Source organism: Stegodyphus dumicola, chromosome 2 (assembly GCF_044657685.1).
Source record: "Stegodyphus dumicola isolate Sdum_Otavi_A_Nest chromosome 2, ASM4465768v1".
Classification (NCBI taxonomy): Eukaryota; Metazoa; Arthropoda; class Arachnida; order Araneae; family Eresidae; genus Stegodyphus; species Stegodyphus dumicola.
This window is the reverse complement of record NC_140769.1, coordinates 235,202,968-235,221,485: the sequence shown is the minus strand read 5'-3', so window position 1 is coordinate 235,221,485 and position 18,518 is coordinate 235,202,968. Positions and strand designations below refer to the sequence as shown.

Genomic DNA, 18,518 nt, shown 5'->3' with positions numbered 1-18,518 from the left:
GTGAAAGATTATGAATCCTCGACAAGCAATAATATCTGTTTACGACGGATAGGGCTTTTCGCAAACTAAAACTATTAACGTTTTTTCTAGCTATCAAAAAATTTGAATTTGTATGAATATTTAGCCGCCATTACTTTACTTTTGATTCTCGTTAAAGTATGAAACTTTGTAAAATAAAATATTGTAACCTTGTCTTAAAAAGTTAAGAGCTGAGACCTCGTTTTTCTTAAGTCTATAAGCCACCTGACCACCAGATGGCGCACAACTGTCTAAGAATCGGTCAACCGTAATGTGTACTCAGCTTTACCGATGAAAGAACAAGAGGAATTAGAAAAGGAAAGGGAAAAAGGAATAAATAGTACGATGACCACAAAATTATGTGGGAACCATTCGAAATATCAAGTACACAGTGTAGTGACTCTGACTCCGAATATGAAGAGTATTCATCCAACAGTATCAACAGCGCAGAGGTAAGATGACGTGTACATTTCCCCTAAACTTTCTTTTGACCTCGATTTTTTCCCCGTTAAATTTCCCCTCTTAATCCTGTTCTCCATATTTTGATTAATTTGTTAACTCCGTCTTATTGGAATGAAACTTGTTTACTAAATTTTCGTTCTTGAAAGATCAGGTATATTAGATGGTTGGTAGAATTTTCTTTTCTTTTTTATTTGCTGGCGTGATAATTTACAAATCGTCTGGAAAAGTACTCAAAACGTTAAACGTAGCTTTTAACACCACTATAAAGCACATGACGTTTTCTTTCTTTCTTTTTTTATTTGTTTGAGTGATAAGAAACTGCGATGTTTAAAAATTTAAAATAAATATTTAAAATCGCGAACATGTAGCAGTATTCTTACGCAAGTAGATGTGAAGTGAAAGTCGCTTGAAGTATCTGTATTTTCGAAGTTTTATCTTGATCTCATTTTGCATGTACATGTTGTTTGTTCACAGCAATAGTGGTGTACGTTTATTTTAAAATTAAATGATCGGTAGATTATTATAATGGTAGAAAAGCTGTATACAACGAGTGTTTCGTGATAATATGTAGGCAAAACATGATATTAAAATAACAAATGACTGGTATTAAATCACTGGCCATACAGTTTAAGCTACGAAAATGTTATTACATCTGGTTTTTAATTTCGCTTTGGTTAGTTTCTATAGGCTTTTGTAAATTATACAATACTGTAAGATGTAACAGAGTATTGGAAATTTTAATGATTTTTAATTGATATATTTCCATTAAAAATGCCTATCCGCAAATTCAGCTATTCTCTCCGGTTTCAATTGAAAATGTTTCTAATTTTCTATTAATATTATAATAATATATCATGATATATTGTACCATGATATTACAGTTTATTCACATTTGCATAAATACCTTAAATGAAGTTATTTATTTTAGGAGTAAATACCGTTATGTTCGTGCTGATAAACAAGATAATGTTTTAAAAAATAATATTCCTAATAATATGGTGTATCAATAATTTCCTAGAAAGACAGAATATTTTCTAGTAACACAACACATTATTTAAAACGAGGAAAAATAAATACCATAGCCTGATCAATACCAATCTGGTTTTTTTAAAGTAATGTAATCATAAAAGTTGCATTTAAATATTTAAAATTCGTAATTAAAAATAATGCTTAATTAATACAATGCTTTAAACTTTATGAAAGAAAAATTTTACGAGATTAATGAAAATTCTAAAAGTATAATATAAGAAAAAATTCAACTTAATATTCTATTATCATTTAAAATGCTCACCTTCTACATCATAATATAAAAAAAATATTATCCCATGAAACATGAGATTTTGGTGGAAATGGAATAGGTAATTTTAAATTATTATCTCAATCAATTACAGTGGTGCAGGTGTTTTGAAATTATCCGAATTTAAAAGCAGAATATAACAGATAGCTAAATAGGTTATCATGACAAAAATTTAAGCAAATAATTTCGAAGCTTAGAAGCTGAACTTTATTGCAATTAGCCGTTATTTGTATCGCAGTTTCTGACCAATACACACTGTACGTTTGAGCTGAGTTCGAAGAAGGTATCCTGAATAAATATAGTTTGCTTTTGAGTGAAACTGGGAAAAAAAGTAATCACGCATTCACTTGAGTTTGTATATCTACCGTGGATGGCGAAGTCACTCGCGTTTCACTGAGTGTATGCGGTTGGAATATTGAATTTTTTTATAACGCTTAGGCTATTTCAGACAGATTTTTATCTGAATGCTGAAATGTTGGTGATTTGAAGTTTCTCAAAGTGCTTTTGTTTCCAAAAAAATCTGATGTGAACACCGCATGACTTCCATGTACGGCCTACTAAATTATGCATCATTTAAACTTATTTCCTCGAACTGTTTTAGCTTAACTACCGATCCCTCAAGACAAGTTGAAAAGGACATCAAGAACTGCAAAATCTGAAATTAAATTGACTACGACCAGCGATTGGGAAAATAAAGGCCGAGTAGGGACTTTTAAGGCGGATAAAGAGTGTGTGTTTGCGCGTATATATGTAAGATATAACAAAATGCGATGGCTGCTTTAAGAAACGATTGGCGACCTCAAAATTAACTATTCTAGATTTTATGTTCTCTACCCTAAATTCATCTGTTCTCCCAAATTCGAAATCTTTCCATGTTACATAACAACTTAAAATTAACCAATAGCAGCTTTGATAAACTTATGCATCTACTCGGTATAAATACTCTTTACAAAGTAGCTACGTCATTCATTTTCCTAGCTTTCACCATGCTGAAAACTTTGTGCTGCTCTTCTTTTCTAAGTTGCCTACGTCATACTTTTAAAAACCAATGTCACTGTGCAAAAAAAAAAAAAAAAAAAAAAAGACAGTTCTTTTGTTCTACTGGGCCGATTGACGAAATTCAACTTGCGTTTTTCATGTCTCGAAAGCTCGATGAAGGATATGTATTAGATTTATATATAGCATTTTTCGGTACTTTTCTGTTTTGCCGGCGCAAACGATAAAGTCGCCAATAGTGTTACAACTGATGCCAAACGGAATATCTTTGCTGATAACCTTTTACGCCTCATTTTCAAAACAAGTCGCAGCCATTTCTTACCAGATTGATTGTTTCTTTAAATACTGGCATACAATTACGTAGAATATTTACAAAGATAATTAAATTCTATGCCCTAAGACCATTCGCAGTAATTACGTCAATTAGGGTGCAATCACACCGCTCACCCGAAGGCGAAAATATAGAAAAGGCAAATACAAGGGTTAAATTCATCCATTTTAATGAAAATGCACTAGCGAAGTAAAGCACTGCGGTTTTACATAATTTCGGAGTAAGCTATTCGTATGAATTGAAATAATTCGTGCATTTAAACTTGTATTCCGAATTAAGATTTAACGTGAAATTCATGTAGATAATTACTGAGAGAATTATACTTTTGTAGCGTAGTTTACGTGAGATGAGATCACTTGAGGTCACGTGATACGAACCGGCGAATCAGGATGTTGAACCATAGCATAGTAAATTCTTAAATTAATGTGCTTTTACAAATTTATTGTCTTTATTTATTGGTTTTTTACAAAATTTTTAAATATTAAAAACTTTAAACATTAAAAATATTTAAACTTTTTAAATATTAAAAAAAATTTAAATATAAAAAAATTATTATTTAAAATATTTTATATATATTTAACCATATTAAAATGTTTATGCCTTCAAAATAACAAATTCTTAGAACCAACATTTTTTATGTGTATACTGTATATGTTGTCGCCAACAAAGTCATCTTGGCGAGATTTGCGCCGGCGAAACGGAAAAGTACCCATTCTTCTAATATAGGTATTTTGACACAAAATCGGACTTTTTTTGAAATAATATACCAATGTTTTTTCATGTTTCGATTATACGACTCAAATTACGCCAAACTATCAAGTTTTCTAAAAATCCAACGAGTAGTTTTTAAAAAATTAGCTCTCAAAATTTTAGCTCCTCAACGTTAGTTTTGGTATATATTTATTAATTTCTCTTTTTTATTAAGCTTATTTGATTCATTTGGAAATTTAGGTTCATTCCAAATAAAATTCATCCATTTTTTTATGATTTATTTATAAAATTTGTATTAAATAATCTTTTTTTGTAATTTTTTTAAAAATATTTTTGAATTATAATCTATAAAATTTTTACCATCATCTTAAAATACACGTATTTCTAAGCATATCTGCAAAACATTACATTTTTTTATTCAAAATTTCCGAAGATATCCATTTATTTGTATATTGGTGCGTTTATATATTGGCATATATTTGTTGAAAGCGATAAAACATCAAATGTGGTTTAGACACTTTTCTAAAATTATTTGGAAGTAGAAACGATGTAACTTTTTTTCCGCTCATGCATAACGTAAAAAGGTGGAAACGAGGTGCCCTTTTTTCCGCTCCGGCATAATGGAAGGGAAAAGAAAACTGGTTGTCACATATTAAGAAGTTCGCTAAGTGAATTATTCTTGGCGCAAACTGAAAAAATTGTGGCAAGATAAATTTTTGAATTTCTCCGTAAATTTTGCACCAAATTTTACAAAATTTAATATGCAGGTATAATTTGAGTCGTACAATTGAAATATTGGTAACAGAAAAATTGGTATGCTATTTCAGAAAAAGTCTGATTTTTGTGTCAAAATACCTGTGTTAAAACAATGCTGTATATAAAACTAATGTATATCCTGAGTCGCGCTTTCGAGACATGAAAAACGCAATTTGAATTTTGTCAATCGGCTCAGTAGAACAGGAGATGTAGAACTGCCCCAATTTTTTTTCGAAGTATGCCTAAAAATTATTGTATTTAACTATGATTGGATAAATGCCTTGTCTACCAAAAATTAGCTGATGCGAATAATCATGGAATAAAGTTGTGTTTAGAAAGAAGAAAGTTACTGGTGCATCTATCTCTCTAACTACGCATCTAAAATACTATAATAAAATGTTATATATATATAAGATTAAAACATTTTATTGAAATGGTTCATCAGCTAATTCTGGATACAGAAAAACAAGGATTTTGTTATGGAATGGGAATTGTAATTAAATTCGACATACCTCCTCCTGATGATGTTATGTCGAAGTTGACTGAATTCCTCTTCTTTCTTATTCTTTTATTTTCTATTTTGGTTTTTCTTGTGATGATATTTATTTTAATTTTTACATTTTAAAATAATTCTTATTCCACATTTATAAATTGTTTTTGAAGTTCATTTGAATTTCAATTCTTGGTCATTGTGAAAAGTTGGTTCTAAATTTCTTTCTTTATGTATGTAAGATAAAATATGAAAGCAAACTTCTAATTTTAATTGGCTATGGCCTCTTTAATTTTTTTTATTTGATTTGGGGCTTCCTTTCCCTATCTAAAAAGGAGCCATAGGTCTAAACTGCGTCTTTCAAATTGATCATGCGATCTTACTTAACGCTTGGAGCAGATACCTCTTGCCCAATCAAAATAATTGTGGACCAGGGCTTTTAACTCGAACTGAAACTTTTCCGACTTTCTCCTTTCTTCCTCTGCATTACTACTGCGACACTCTTTCCTTTTTCACTTATGCTTTCGTCTTGTTAAGACGCTTCTGCAATCATCTATGTTCGCTTCTGTTGCCATAGTATCAAAAATTTTCTAGAAATTGGCACGATTGGAGTAATGATTGAATATAATAAGTGAATTGTGACCACAAATACGAATTTAAATAAACGTGCAATTTAATCCGGCTCGACTGCTTCTTCTTCAAAATGGATGGACCTCTAAGCATCAAGTATCTACGCCATCAGTATTTCTACGCATCTACATCTTAGTGTTCTTACATCAGTGCTTCTAAAATTGTGCTTTTATTACATAAGATTAATTTTAGTAGAATTATCTTAAAATAGTGAATCAATTAGTAAGTTCAATTTCGAAAATTGTTTTAAAGTAACTTGAATGTGTTAAAAATTTTTAACGGGGACTTGAATTAAATCATGAATAACAAAATTTGAATTGTAAAAAGAAATAAATTAAAAGCAAGTAACTAAATTAAATGCAAGTAATCATTGCCATTGCGCAAGTAGTAAAATAACTCGATTTCGCACTAAGTGAATTTAAGATCATACAACATTATATATATATAAGTAATCTTATAAGTGCAACAAAGAATTTAAAAAATGTTATAAGCAAAATTGGGGTTTTGCTTGTTTGAAACATTTCGGTTTCAACATTTTTTAAATTCTTTGTTGCATTTATAAGATTATTTGAAAGTTATTAATTCTGAATTTCGATTTTTAGTCTTTGTGAAAAATTAGTTCTAAATTTCTTACTTTATGTCTTTAATGATAATTTTTCTGCAGCTTATTGCGCAAAAAATACATGGCATGTTTATATTTTGTTTTCAAAAGAATTGTTTTGTAATTATACATATATGTATAATTTATTTATTAAAGAAATATTGATTATATTATCTCCTAATATATATATATATATAATTTATTTATTAAAGAAATATTGCTTATATTATCTCCTAATATATATATATATATATATTTAAACTAATTAAATTTAAATTTTAACAAACACGTATAAAAGTAAAAAAGCAAATATAAAGCCAAAATTAAAAATGCAAATTTAAAGCAAAAAATATATATATTTAAAAAATGTGTAAACATATAAAAGATTTAAAAGATTTAATTCTCGAACTAATCTACAATATCATTTAAATTCAGAAGCATAAGCAAATCAAGTGCAAAACCAATCCATGAAAATAAATTCACTAATTTAGCAAATTAAAATTAATCCAAACAATTTTTTTTAAAAAGCATAAGGGAATGACTGTTGAGCAGGCAGGAGACAGACTTATCAAGGGGAATTTGCCTCCAAACCTAACTCTCCAATCATTCAATTCGTGTTTCGTCATTCATGCAGGCAAGGGTAAAAGTCAAAACCAAAAGTAAAAAGTGAAGAATGTCCAAAAAGAAATACCAATAAAGTGGTACCCTTAGAAATTAGCATTTAAGAATTAAAGTTTTAAAACGAAAATATTAATGAAGTCTTTTGAGAAACAAGCAAGTTAAGTCAAGTATTAAATTAAACTTTTTTTGAAAAATTAAATTTAAAAAAAAATTAATGTTTTATAAAAAATAATCTAGAAACTTATGTATTTTAGAAACCTTTGTCTACAGAAACCTCCCCGACACGAATATGCATATCAATAAAAAGAAACTAAAAAAGAACTAGACATAATCCATATAATCCAATAAGAAACATAAAGAACTAATTCACAATTTTTAAGAAACAAATATATACTTAAAAATAAAATTTCATCTAGAAAATACTTAAATACTACATAAAAAATTTTAAAAAATACTTAAAGCAAGTAAATAGTAAGTTTTAATTCTAACTTACCTACTAAATGAGCGTTGGGGGTCTGCTAAAGTGTTTTAAAAGAGAAGTAAGTGTGTTCTTCAAATTAATTATATAGATGGCGCTTATGTAGGTAAAGTTGAGTGCCAAGCTGCTATCTTTGTTATATTAAAAATTTTTCGCAAACATTAATATTAAAATATATAAAAATAAATCTAGAAAAAATTAAAAATTTAAAATCCTAAAGGTATGTAATTCAAGTTTTAATTTTAACGATAAATTATTTAGGGAGTTAAGCCAATCAAGAGAGGTAAGTTCCTTGCAACAATGGTTCCTTGCAGCAATGGCGCAAAGAATTATTTAATTAAATTTATATTTAAATTTAATTAATTTATTTAAATTAAACTTTTCTTATATATATATAAACGCGTTTAGTACTGCCGATTGCAATAAAAATGGGAGGTGCATAACTAGATGTTATAACAGTCCCATAAACAAAATTTCAACGTTCTACGGCTAATTGTTTTTGAGTTGTGCGAGATACATACATACGTACGTGCAGACCTCACGGAAAAAAATCCTTTTGAATCCATTTTGGAAAAAAAGAATCCTTTATTCTGTACGTACGTACGGACGTCACGCGAAAAAAAATTGTCCGAATGGATTCGGGAACGGTCCGAATGAATATTTCTGTTGAAATATGATATCCGAAATTTTTCTTAATTGCTATGCTTCCTTTACTTCGTACAAGGAAGTAAAAAGAAAACACATAGAATGTTTTATTGCATTTCATATGTACTGCATTTTTCTTATAAAATGAAGGTATATAGCTGCCCCGCATCAAGACACTCGTAGACGCCCTTTGTTCGCCGCATTTATTCACATCGTGATTCTGCGTCACATTCTAGTGATTTTTCGCAATATTTCACTCTTTTTCGTAATCATTAGTGTATTTATTAGTATGCATCTCTCCTTCTCGCAATCTTCCCTAGCATTTTCAGCAAATGATATATAAACTTTTGATTTAAAGTTAACGATATAATACGCAGTCACAGGAATCTTGTAAATAAAATCATTTACACGTCTACTCTTACATTTAGTAATTGTAGACTATATTAATATTAGTACCTCTGTTTGCATGTGCTTTTTAAGTGCTATGTGTGTTCTTCATTTATGCCTTCGTTCTCGAAATGGTACTCCCAATATAGTTTTCAGGCAGAATTAGGAAAAGAAAAGAGGGATAGAATACGGGAAAGAATATTATACATTACAATTAGATCAAGCAATAGCTGTATTGTGGTCTTGGAATGATTATGATAACAAGAAACGCTTCAAAAGACTATTTTCTAATTTTGTGTAATGCTAAAGTGATCACTTTCATGAAGCTCTGTTATAGGTTTCCTACATGTTTTGTACATTTAACATACAGACTGTTACTTCTCGCAATATTTCAAATAATTTCATACGAAATTAGAACTGAATAATTTTATTGAGGAAAAGGATGCTTTAAGGTTTGTTTGTTTAAATTTCATCTCATTTTTTGCTTAAAGTATGAAGATGATAGAGTTTCAGGTTTTCTTGCAGTTCTTTTCTTACCACTAAGTTCTTTAAAGAGCTTTGGGATTCGAGTGCCCTCATTTCGAAAATATATTATACAGTCAAAAGTCGTTAATTCGGACACCCATAATTCGGAATAATCTATAATCCGGACATCAAAACTAAAAACTTTCTGCGCATGCGCCGCGTTAACACATGCGCATAGGGGTTTACGCGTGCGCGTAAGACCTTTTACGTGTGCGCAAGTGCAAAATAGGTTTTCGCGTGCGCGTTTTATGTATAATGGACGTATAAGCTAAAATTATCTAATTATCTATTTCAGTTAATGTTGATGATTGCGTTGTTCCTTAATTTTCGAATTGGATCCGGTTTATTATTTTTTGCAGACTGTAAGAGCAATTTTATAAAAGTAAGCTTAAACTTTCGATTATATCAAATAGAATTTCCGATATATATTTGTTAATATGTAAAGGATCTAAAGCGAAAGTATGTTATGAAATCCGAAATCTGTTTATCAATTTCACGCTGCTCGGCGGGGGGATCGCCGCGGCGGGCGCGTAATGAATTGGAAGTTGATCTGTCAGCACTATCCTTATCTTCAGCGCAGATGTTTTTATTTTATTTGGCTTATAATTCCTTACCAAATGTAGTATTTCATCTCTATGTGCTCCGTCTTTGATATGATTTAAAACAAGTTCCTCGTCATTATAATTCGCTTCCGATAGCGAAGAAAGTGACAGAGGTTATTGAAAACGATAAAATTTCGATTGACAAATTAGTCGGTGTTCTCGTCACAGCAATTATAGGACTTGAACAGCGGAACTTTGTTACTGAACAAGAAATTATGTCTGTTTAATAGAATTAAAGAGAAAGTATTATCACATGAAGCGAAGCAAAACTTAAACAACTTACATTGAAAGAAATGTTTAATAAATTAAACAAATAAATATTAAGCTTTTTCTTTTTGCAACTTTTGATACCCTTTAGATCATAATTGTTCTTTATTTCATAAATTACGGTTTCATATTTTTAATTTTAGAATTTCTGCATGCCATCTTACGAGATTTAAACTGATGATCTATAATCCGGAAAAATCGATAATCCGGAATCGCCGAAGTCCCGACGAGTCCGGATTAACGACTTTTGACTGTAATTAAAACACAAATCTGCCTTATCTTGGATTTTGGTTAATCCTTCCCATGACATCTGGACGGCTTTGAAATTAGAGCAATTAGATAAAATTTCCTGAGATTATTTCAGTGAAAGCAGAATCGCACATATCTCGCATTTTGAATAAGTGATCAAAAATGATTAGTTTTAAATAAAAGCAAATAAACACTGAACGCCGAGAAAACCGAAAACTAGATCTGCGTCAAACGATAAGCGTAATCATGAACGCAAAGCAAACGTCTTGAAGAATAAAATGTGCTACTTCAGTGTGAACATACGGACGATTAGAGAGCAAAAGAGTGCAATCACTTTATAATCTACAGCTGGGCATCATAAATTTTTTCAGTCCCGACCCCTTTTTATCACAGAGATTTTTTCGCGATCTCAGGACCTCCATAATATCTACGAAAATTTTGTGGGACCTCATAACTATTGCAGTTTTAGGTCATTAATTTCTAATTTTAAGACATAGAGCAATGTGAAAATTTTAAATAAGTAACAGACGAAATGATGCAAAGCAATAACAACAACAACAACAATAATAATAATAATAATAATAATAATAAATAAATAAATGTAAAAAGATTGCATCGAAACGTTTTCGTTTTTTCTTTGTCTATAATGTCTTATCTATTTTCAGATACATTGCGTAAAATTATTTGGTAATTGTAAAATTATTATAAAAAGTTAAAGAAATATCAAAACTGTTAAAATTTTTGGCACCCCACAGTTTAAGAAATTCTGATCTAGAGTATAAAATATAAATTAAACAAACAAAATATTAATTCCTGAAACAAATCTATACAAATTGTAATCATTAATGCATGTAATTGTAATTATTAATCCAATCATTTAAGAAATTCTGTTTCTCTTCACTTGTAACGCCTTACGTTTAATTTTCCCATATACAGTCAAAAGTCGTTAATCCGGACTCGTCGGGACTTCGGCGATTCCGGATTATCGATTTTTCCGGATTATAGATCATCAGTTTAAATCTCGTAAGATGGCATGCAGAAATTCTAAAATTAAAAATATGAAACCGTAATTTATGAAATAAAGAACAATTATGATCTAAAGGGTATCAAAATTTACAAAAAAAAAGGTTAATATTTATTTGTTTATTTTATTAAACATTTCTATCATTGTAAGTTGTTTACGTTGCTTCGTTTTATGTGCTTTAATTCTATAAACAGACATAATTTCTTGTTCAGTTACAAAGTTCCGCTGTTCAAGTCCCGTAATTGCTGTGCCGAGAATACCGACCAACTTCTCAATCGAAATTTTTTCGTTTTCACTAACCTCTCTGTCACCTTCTTCATATCTTTATCCATTTTTTTGCAGCAATTCCACTTTTTGTTTGATGGACATCGAAACGTACTTTCGTTTTGTAGATCCTTTGGGAGCTCTAGCATCGGAAATTCTATTTGACATAATCGAAAATTCAAGTTTACTTTTATAAAATTGCTTTTATAGTCTGCAAAAAATAATAAGCCGGATCCAATTCGAAGATTAAGGAACAACGCAATCATCAGCATTAACTGAAATAGATAATTAGATAATTTTAGCTTATACCGTCCGTTATACATAAAACGCGGACGCGAAAACATATTTTGCTCTTGCGCACACGCATATGCGCAGTCGTAAAAGTAACACCTATGCGCATGTGTCAACGCGGCGCATGCGCAGAAAGTTTTTAGCTTTGAGGTCCGGATTATAGATCATTCCGGATTATGAGTTTCCGAATTAACGACTTTTGACAGTACAAGTCGCCATTTTACATACATGGATAAAACTCGGATTATTCATGAACTTTCGAGCATGATTGGTATTCCTGGGTTCAATCCATTTCGTTTAGCGGGGAGAAAATCCTTATGAGTGCCATATCTAATTTGTTTGCTACTTTTCAAAAATAAGGACTGACATTTATAATGCTTCTTTAAATACGTATCGTAAGAAATGTTTTGTTGTTGCTTATGCTCGCTTGTCTGACGTACTCAGCCCAAGCCCACGAAAGCCGCCTCGTGGCAAGGAGCGCTAGAATATGCCTGCCGTTGACAACAGCCTGTCTCCCCTTCTACCAAACCACACGAGAGGTCTCTCGGCTCACCGCATATTTAGAGTGCCGCCATGCCGCACCGACACTATACATTTACAAACATCCATGCCTTCTCCGGGATTCGAACCCGAGTCCTTCGGCACGGCAGTCAGTGACGCTAACCACTATACCGGTTGAGCGGCAGTAAAAAATTTAGCACATAAAATTGAAATGTTTCCTGCTTGAACTAATGACTTATAGTACAGTTTATATTCGGTGTGGAAGAATGTAAGAACGTTAAAAAAACAACTCTGTCCCCAAATTCTTTTAAATAAATAGGTTATACAATAACATCTTATACTTCAACATTGAAAGGTGTTACTAACATATCCATAATATGCTAATAACTTAAGTAGTAAGATATAATGCTTTTATGCGTTATTTCAATGCATAATTGCGTTAGACTTAAGCATATGAAGTAGGTTCTATGACTTAAAGATTCCATATCTGTTTTCATCAAGAGAAATGTAAATAACCCTATATATGATTATTTTAAGCATTGTAGAGTTCTCCACTTTGTGAATGCTAAGTTACTGTTGAATGTGAAGAATCTTAAGAACTCCTAAGCGAATAATCGCTTAAGTTCGTGTGACAAGAAACAGCAGGATGGAAGGGTAAATAACCCTTTATTGTTCAAATAAGATTTAACAGAACTCCGTCTTGAAGTGTACAATAAAAGCCGACATTTGGGCTTGAACTTAAGAGGCTAAGAAGTAAACTAACACAAATCTAAACTAAAGAGATATAGCCGAAGTTATCAAGATTCTAACCGAGTTGGTCCCTTAAAGCTAATTGACTGCGAAGCTATGTAGGGCTTGAATACGGCCGAGCGTAATAACAGCTTTGAGAAAGAGTAGCCAAAAAGGCGGACGCGCGTTAATCAGAATTTCTGATTCTCTCTTCCCCAGACAGTAGAACTTGGCGGTTAAATACCGCTTTTCCTCATTATGTATTCAGACGTGATTCTAAAACTACGTTCTGGCCGGAAGTAGTAAGTTAAAGTTAAGAATTTGACAGGAAAGAAGTTTAACTCTGTTAGTAAAATTAACATAATCCTTAAAGCACAAATAAAAATAATAACATTTTGCACAAAAGAGTGGTAATATTTTTTATAGTTTTGATATTTAAAATGTTTGGGATTTCAGGAAACATTAAGACCTGCTCTAATTCAAAATAATTGTTATGGAGAAATAGCTAATAATGGAGAAACAACTAATAAAATACGTTTTAATATCGATCATTTCTAAACTTAGAATGTATTTTTTATGATTCCCCTAATTTTGTTAAGGATTTAATCCGAATAATTGTTTGTTCCCTATTAATACTTTCATGGCTGAAATTAAAATGGAAAAATTTGTTTTGGAAATTTTTTAACGATAATTTTTTCTTTAAGAACTTTTATTATAAAAATGTGTTTTATTGCGTCATTTTTTGTCTCTAAACATTTTTTTTGGCTATTATATTATCTTGTTGAGTAATTTAACATAACGATGAATAAATATGCAGAATATTCTCTGTTTTGATATTTGAAATAAATGCTGTTATATATTCTTTCACTTGATTTCATAGAATTAAAAATCTGAACTTGTAAACGACTATTACGTTTTTATTTTTATTATTAGTTTAAAACTAATGTAATCCTTCTTTTTTACAAGAAATTCAGTATAAAATGTAACATTTGAGAAAGGCTTTTCTAATCAAAACTTGGAACTTGAGATATTTAGGATATTTATTAATTATCTTCTTGCCATTTTCATATTTTGTTTTTAATGTCTTTTGATTCATCTATTTATTATTTATTACAACAATAAATTTTGATTAAAACAGTAGCAAAAACCAATATTTTTTCAACAACTTCTGAAGATATAAACTGAAGCAAAATATACTTCCTCCTCTCTAGCGTTAGACTAGACTTTAGTTTAGAATTAGATAGTTTTCTAATATTTTGCAAATTCTTCCAGGAATGAATTCAAAATTTACACTTTCTGGAGTTCAGAAATGGTATTTAAAAACACTTTAAAACACTCTGTGCGCACACTTCTATGTTAACTAACCCATTACCTTATCACTATAAAAAATACTATCACTTCGTGCTTTTCGTTAGCTTTCACCAGGATGCAAATGAGATGTGTGTATTTAAGAACAGGGAGATGTAGGGAAGCACCGGAATTTCAAAAAAGATTGTTCAGGTAAAGTTCCACCGTGCAGCTCTGCCCCAATTCAAGAATGCAAGAACAAACCGCCGGCGGTCCGAGGGTCTCCCAAACTTCTAGAGTGGACTTCCGGCTCGCTGTGTATTTTGAGTACTCCCTTGCCGCACATACACTATACTCTTAGAAATATCCATCCTTTTTCCAGGATTCGAACTCGGACACATCGGTATGGTCAGCGTCTTTAACCAGTATACCGGCTTGGTGGCTGTATTTTTATTAAGAACAAAGGTCTTCGAATTTAGAAAAAATAAGAAAATCTTGTCCAACTGATTTTTCTTTTTAGGAATTTCTGATTAAAATTTTCAGAGAAAAGAAGCAATTTAAGAAAGGAAAGTTTTGAAATTAGCATGCTATTTGTATGTCTACCATCAATATCATTTGCTGGTTTCATTTTCTCGCGAATTGAAGTTTTATTCCTTGGGCAAGCGTATTCAAAATCCGAACCAGTTTCTTTTAGAAAATCCTCCACGAAGTCGCAATACTACGAACGAATCATATATAATTATCATGAGTTGTACCGTCCTAAATTATAAGTTTACTATTTCAGGTTATTCATGAACCACGAAATGCGATTAAATAAAATCCCAGTAATATTTTAAATGCTTTATTATGATTTTACAATTTGTGAAAGAATTTTCATTTCTCTTTATTTAAGTTACTCACTAATGAGTAAAAACACTAACATTAATGGTAACGTAAACTCAAAATATTGTAAAAGTGTCACATTGAAGTTTAACTGCATATCGATAAGGAATAGTAGCCAGCAGATAAATAGCCATCGAAAATACAGTTTAAAATGCCTTTTTTTCATCAGTCTTTATTATAACTTTTACATTTTCTTTATATTTAAAATTTTGAAATTCTCGAAAACTTTCAGATTTCTTTCAAGTCTGAATTATTTGGAAATCAGGCTTTTTACCCTATTGTTCTAAATAACGCCTAAACTTAACACCTACAGATTGAATTAATCTGTGATATGACAGGATACTTTAATGATTTACGCCTTAAATTTCATGAACAAATATCATCAGTAAAACAAATGCAAACTTCTAGGCTAAATGCGTCCTTTGGCTGATAAAATATATGTTTCCATATAGTTGTATACATCATTATTAGAATTTTTATAAGAAGTGAAAAACTTCTATTGATCTGAGAAAAACCTATTCTTGAAATACTTAGAAACCATTTTTAACTTTGTCTTTGATTGATTACAAATAATCTTCTTCATTAAATATACTTTGATTATTCGTAATATATGTATGTGACTTCTTGCTCTCGTTAAAAAGATCTATCATTTCCCTTCAGGAATCCAAAGGCTTTACATTCAGATCTATAATTGAAATTTCGATGCAAAATCTGCGATTGATGTAGATGCGCTGTCTTTTCTATCATTCTAGCTTGGGATGCGTAGTCTAAGTTCAAACTCAAGACAACTTTTGGGCAAAAAAATAAAGGGCCAGAGCTAAAAAAAGTAAAGATAAATTCCAATACTTGTGTTTTAATGAGAGAAATTTTTAAGTAGAAAACAACAACAGTTGTACCGTTCCAAATTATAAGTTTACTATTTGAGGTTACTCATGAACCACGAAATGCGATTAAATAAAATCCCAGTAATATTTTAAATGCTTTATTATGATTTTACAATTTGTGAAAAAATCTATTAGCTATTTCGGATTCCTTTCAGTTTTGCTTTTTAAAAGTTTAATTCAATATATGCTTCTGTTATTGCAAAACTGATTTTGGAAAAGAATCTGATAAAGGGCATCAATAAAAATGTAAAAAATGTATGAACAGGAGAACACCTGAAGACTCAGCGACACTCGAAACTGAGAGTTTGGATCAAATTAGGGTATAAGGTGTTCTTAATCCTGGTCTCAACAGTTCTTTCTATTTAGTAATCTGCGAGACAGAATCAATATTAACATTAATGTAATAATCATTTTGTTACAGGTAGGTTGAAGTACCGGTACACGTAGGTTCGTTTGCTTGATAAGAAATATAATGTCAGCAAACTGTTACAGATTGATCACACTTTGAAGGCAAGCGTTAAAGAAAGGTAGAATGCAATCATCCAATTCTGAAGTATTTTGCAGTCATTTATCGGTGGGTGAAAAGCAATATGTGTTTGATCGTGTTTTAACAGGCTAATAAGTGGATCCTACATAGAGAATTTCTAGTATTATGAACCCCTGCTGATAAGTATTGTGTAAATCTTACTCTGATATCATATTGTACATAAAGTGTAAAATAAAATTTTCTATACGCGTAGGAAATTGAGGAATGTTTAAGCTCTGAGAAACTTTCGAACCCTTATCGTCAGTTAGAGTCATTAGGTTATTTTGAAGCGAGAGTTGTGAGGAATATGCAATGCCCTTGTCGAGACTCGAACCGGGACCTCTCAAATACGCGCCGAGTGTGCTGCCGTTACACCATAAAGGCATGTAGAAAAAAGAGAGAAACCGAACCATCATCCTCAGCTGCAAAAGCGCAAATGAACGAGATAAGATATAGTGATTAGATGAGAAAAGATAAGAAAGAACGGACAAGCGTCAAGCTACTGGCGCTATCTGTTGATGAAATGTTATACAGTAAATTACTCTTCAAGGAAGCATTCGTTGGCAAGAAATTCATTCGAGATATAGGGATAGGTAGAAATATAGGGAACATCAGTTATTTACCAGACGGTGAATCTGGTATTGTTCCCATATACAACTATTTAGAAACACCACATTTAATGGCGATCTGTAGAGTTCCCCCCCTTTAAGTTCCAGACGATCTCTTTAAGTCCGCAAAAGGTAAACGCTTGATCCTACACCACAGGCTCTGCCGCCACCAGCGGCTCGTTTGGAATTCTATCCTTTAGTCCGGTGATTCAATAGAAGTACAGCAGTGGTTCTCAAAATTTTTTGCTCGACTTCTTTCAACGTTCCTAGACGGTCATCCGCTTCATTTCCTAAACTCTAAAATACATACATATTTGTTTCAATTTAGATAATTTTTTTCACGTGTTTTTATTAAACAAGAAAAAGTATAGAAAATTTTGATAAATTCCAAAACTTGAGTTTTTTATATTCATAACATATAAAAGATTTAAAAAAAAAAAAAAAAAAAAAAAAAACTGACCTCATTCTTTTCCTGAAAGTATGAAATTTCACCCCAGGGGTGGGGAAAGTCCTCCCTGGTTGAGAAACCTTGAAGTAGAAAGATGGATGTGTTGATACGCATCTGGTGTGGCAATAAATGTGAATATCCAGGTTGAAAAAAGAAGTATTTTTCTAGAATCCAGGCATTAATAAAGCATTGGCTCACTTATTTTGAAATGTAGTGTAGTCTAAATTGAGAACTAATAAAGTTCTTATGCGTGTTTGTCGATATTCCTGCAATATACAAATAATAAGCTTGATTTTCATTTCTTGTTTAGTGTATATCTTAAATAAATCGTGGATAAACATTGTTTCTCTTTAAATTAAAATTGTAATTGCATTTTAATGTTTAAAAATTGTTTAACCAGGAGTTTTGTAAATTTTAACTTAAAATTTACTAGCAAAACTTTTCTAGAAAAAAAAACTAAAAGCCACTGCACGACTAACAAACTCTCAGCCAAAGGACATTTCTAATTAGTCCAGGAGTTTGAATTCTGTATCTAGATTTCGCACTTACTTCACATTTAATTATATATATATATATATAAATATACACATTTAATACTGCAGCATCTCGTGCTTTATCAGTCTGTTACCAACACCGTCCGTATAGCTACTGAGTTCTTACTATTCTTATTTAATATTTCATCTGCCAAATTTCCAGCAAAGCACACTGTTTACCCACATATGAATATCAAACAGGTTTCTTTAGTCACTCTTGAATGGCCCGTTTCTGTTTCCTGAACAGTGATGGAATTAAATGAGATAGTGGTATCAACAACTGTCGGTGATTCTGTGTCGTCCTCAACTCCTTTATCAACCTGCAGTGTTCATGAGGTCGCTGTGGTCATTTGTTACTTTGTCCTGGCCCTGGCAAGTGGAATTTATGTAAGTATACATACTATATTTTAAAATTTCAGAATTACATATTGTGAGGCATTTCAGATGCTATCGATTATCTACAGCATTTCTTAAA

At 31.1% G+C, this 18,518-nt stretch overlaps 1 protein-coding gene across 1 annotated transcript in view; it reads left to right on the top strand.

Annotated features, from left to right (window-relative positions):
• Positions 1-343: 343 nt before the first annotated feature.
• LOC118190032 (proton-coupled amino acid transporter 1-like) overlaps positions 344-18,518 on the top strand; it is a 124,873-nt gene continuing 106,698 nt past the window's right edge. The window contains exons 1-2 of the mRNA XM_035360716.2: positions 344-470; positions 18,245-18,430. Coding sequence (XP_035216607.1) covers positions 18,293-18,430 — 138 coding nt within the window. The 5' untranslated portion in view covers positions 344-470; positions 18,245-18,292. The remainder of the gene's footprint in view (positions 471-18,244; positions 18,431-18,518) is intronic.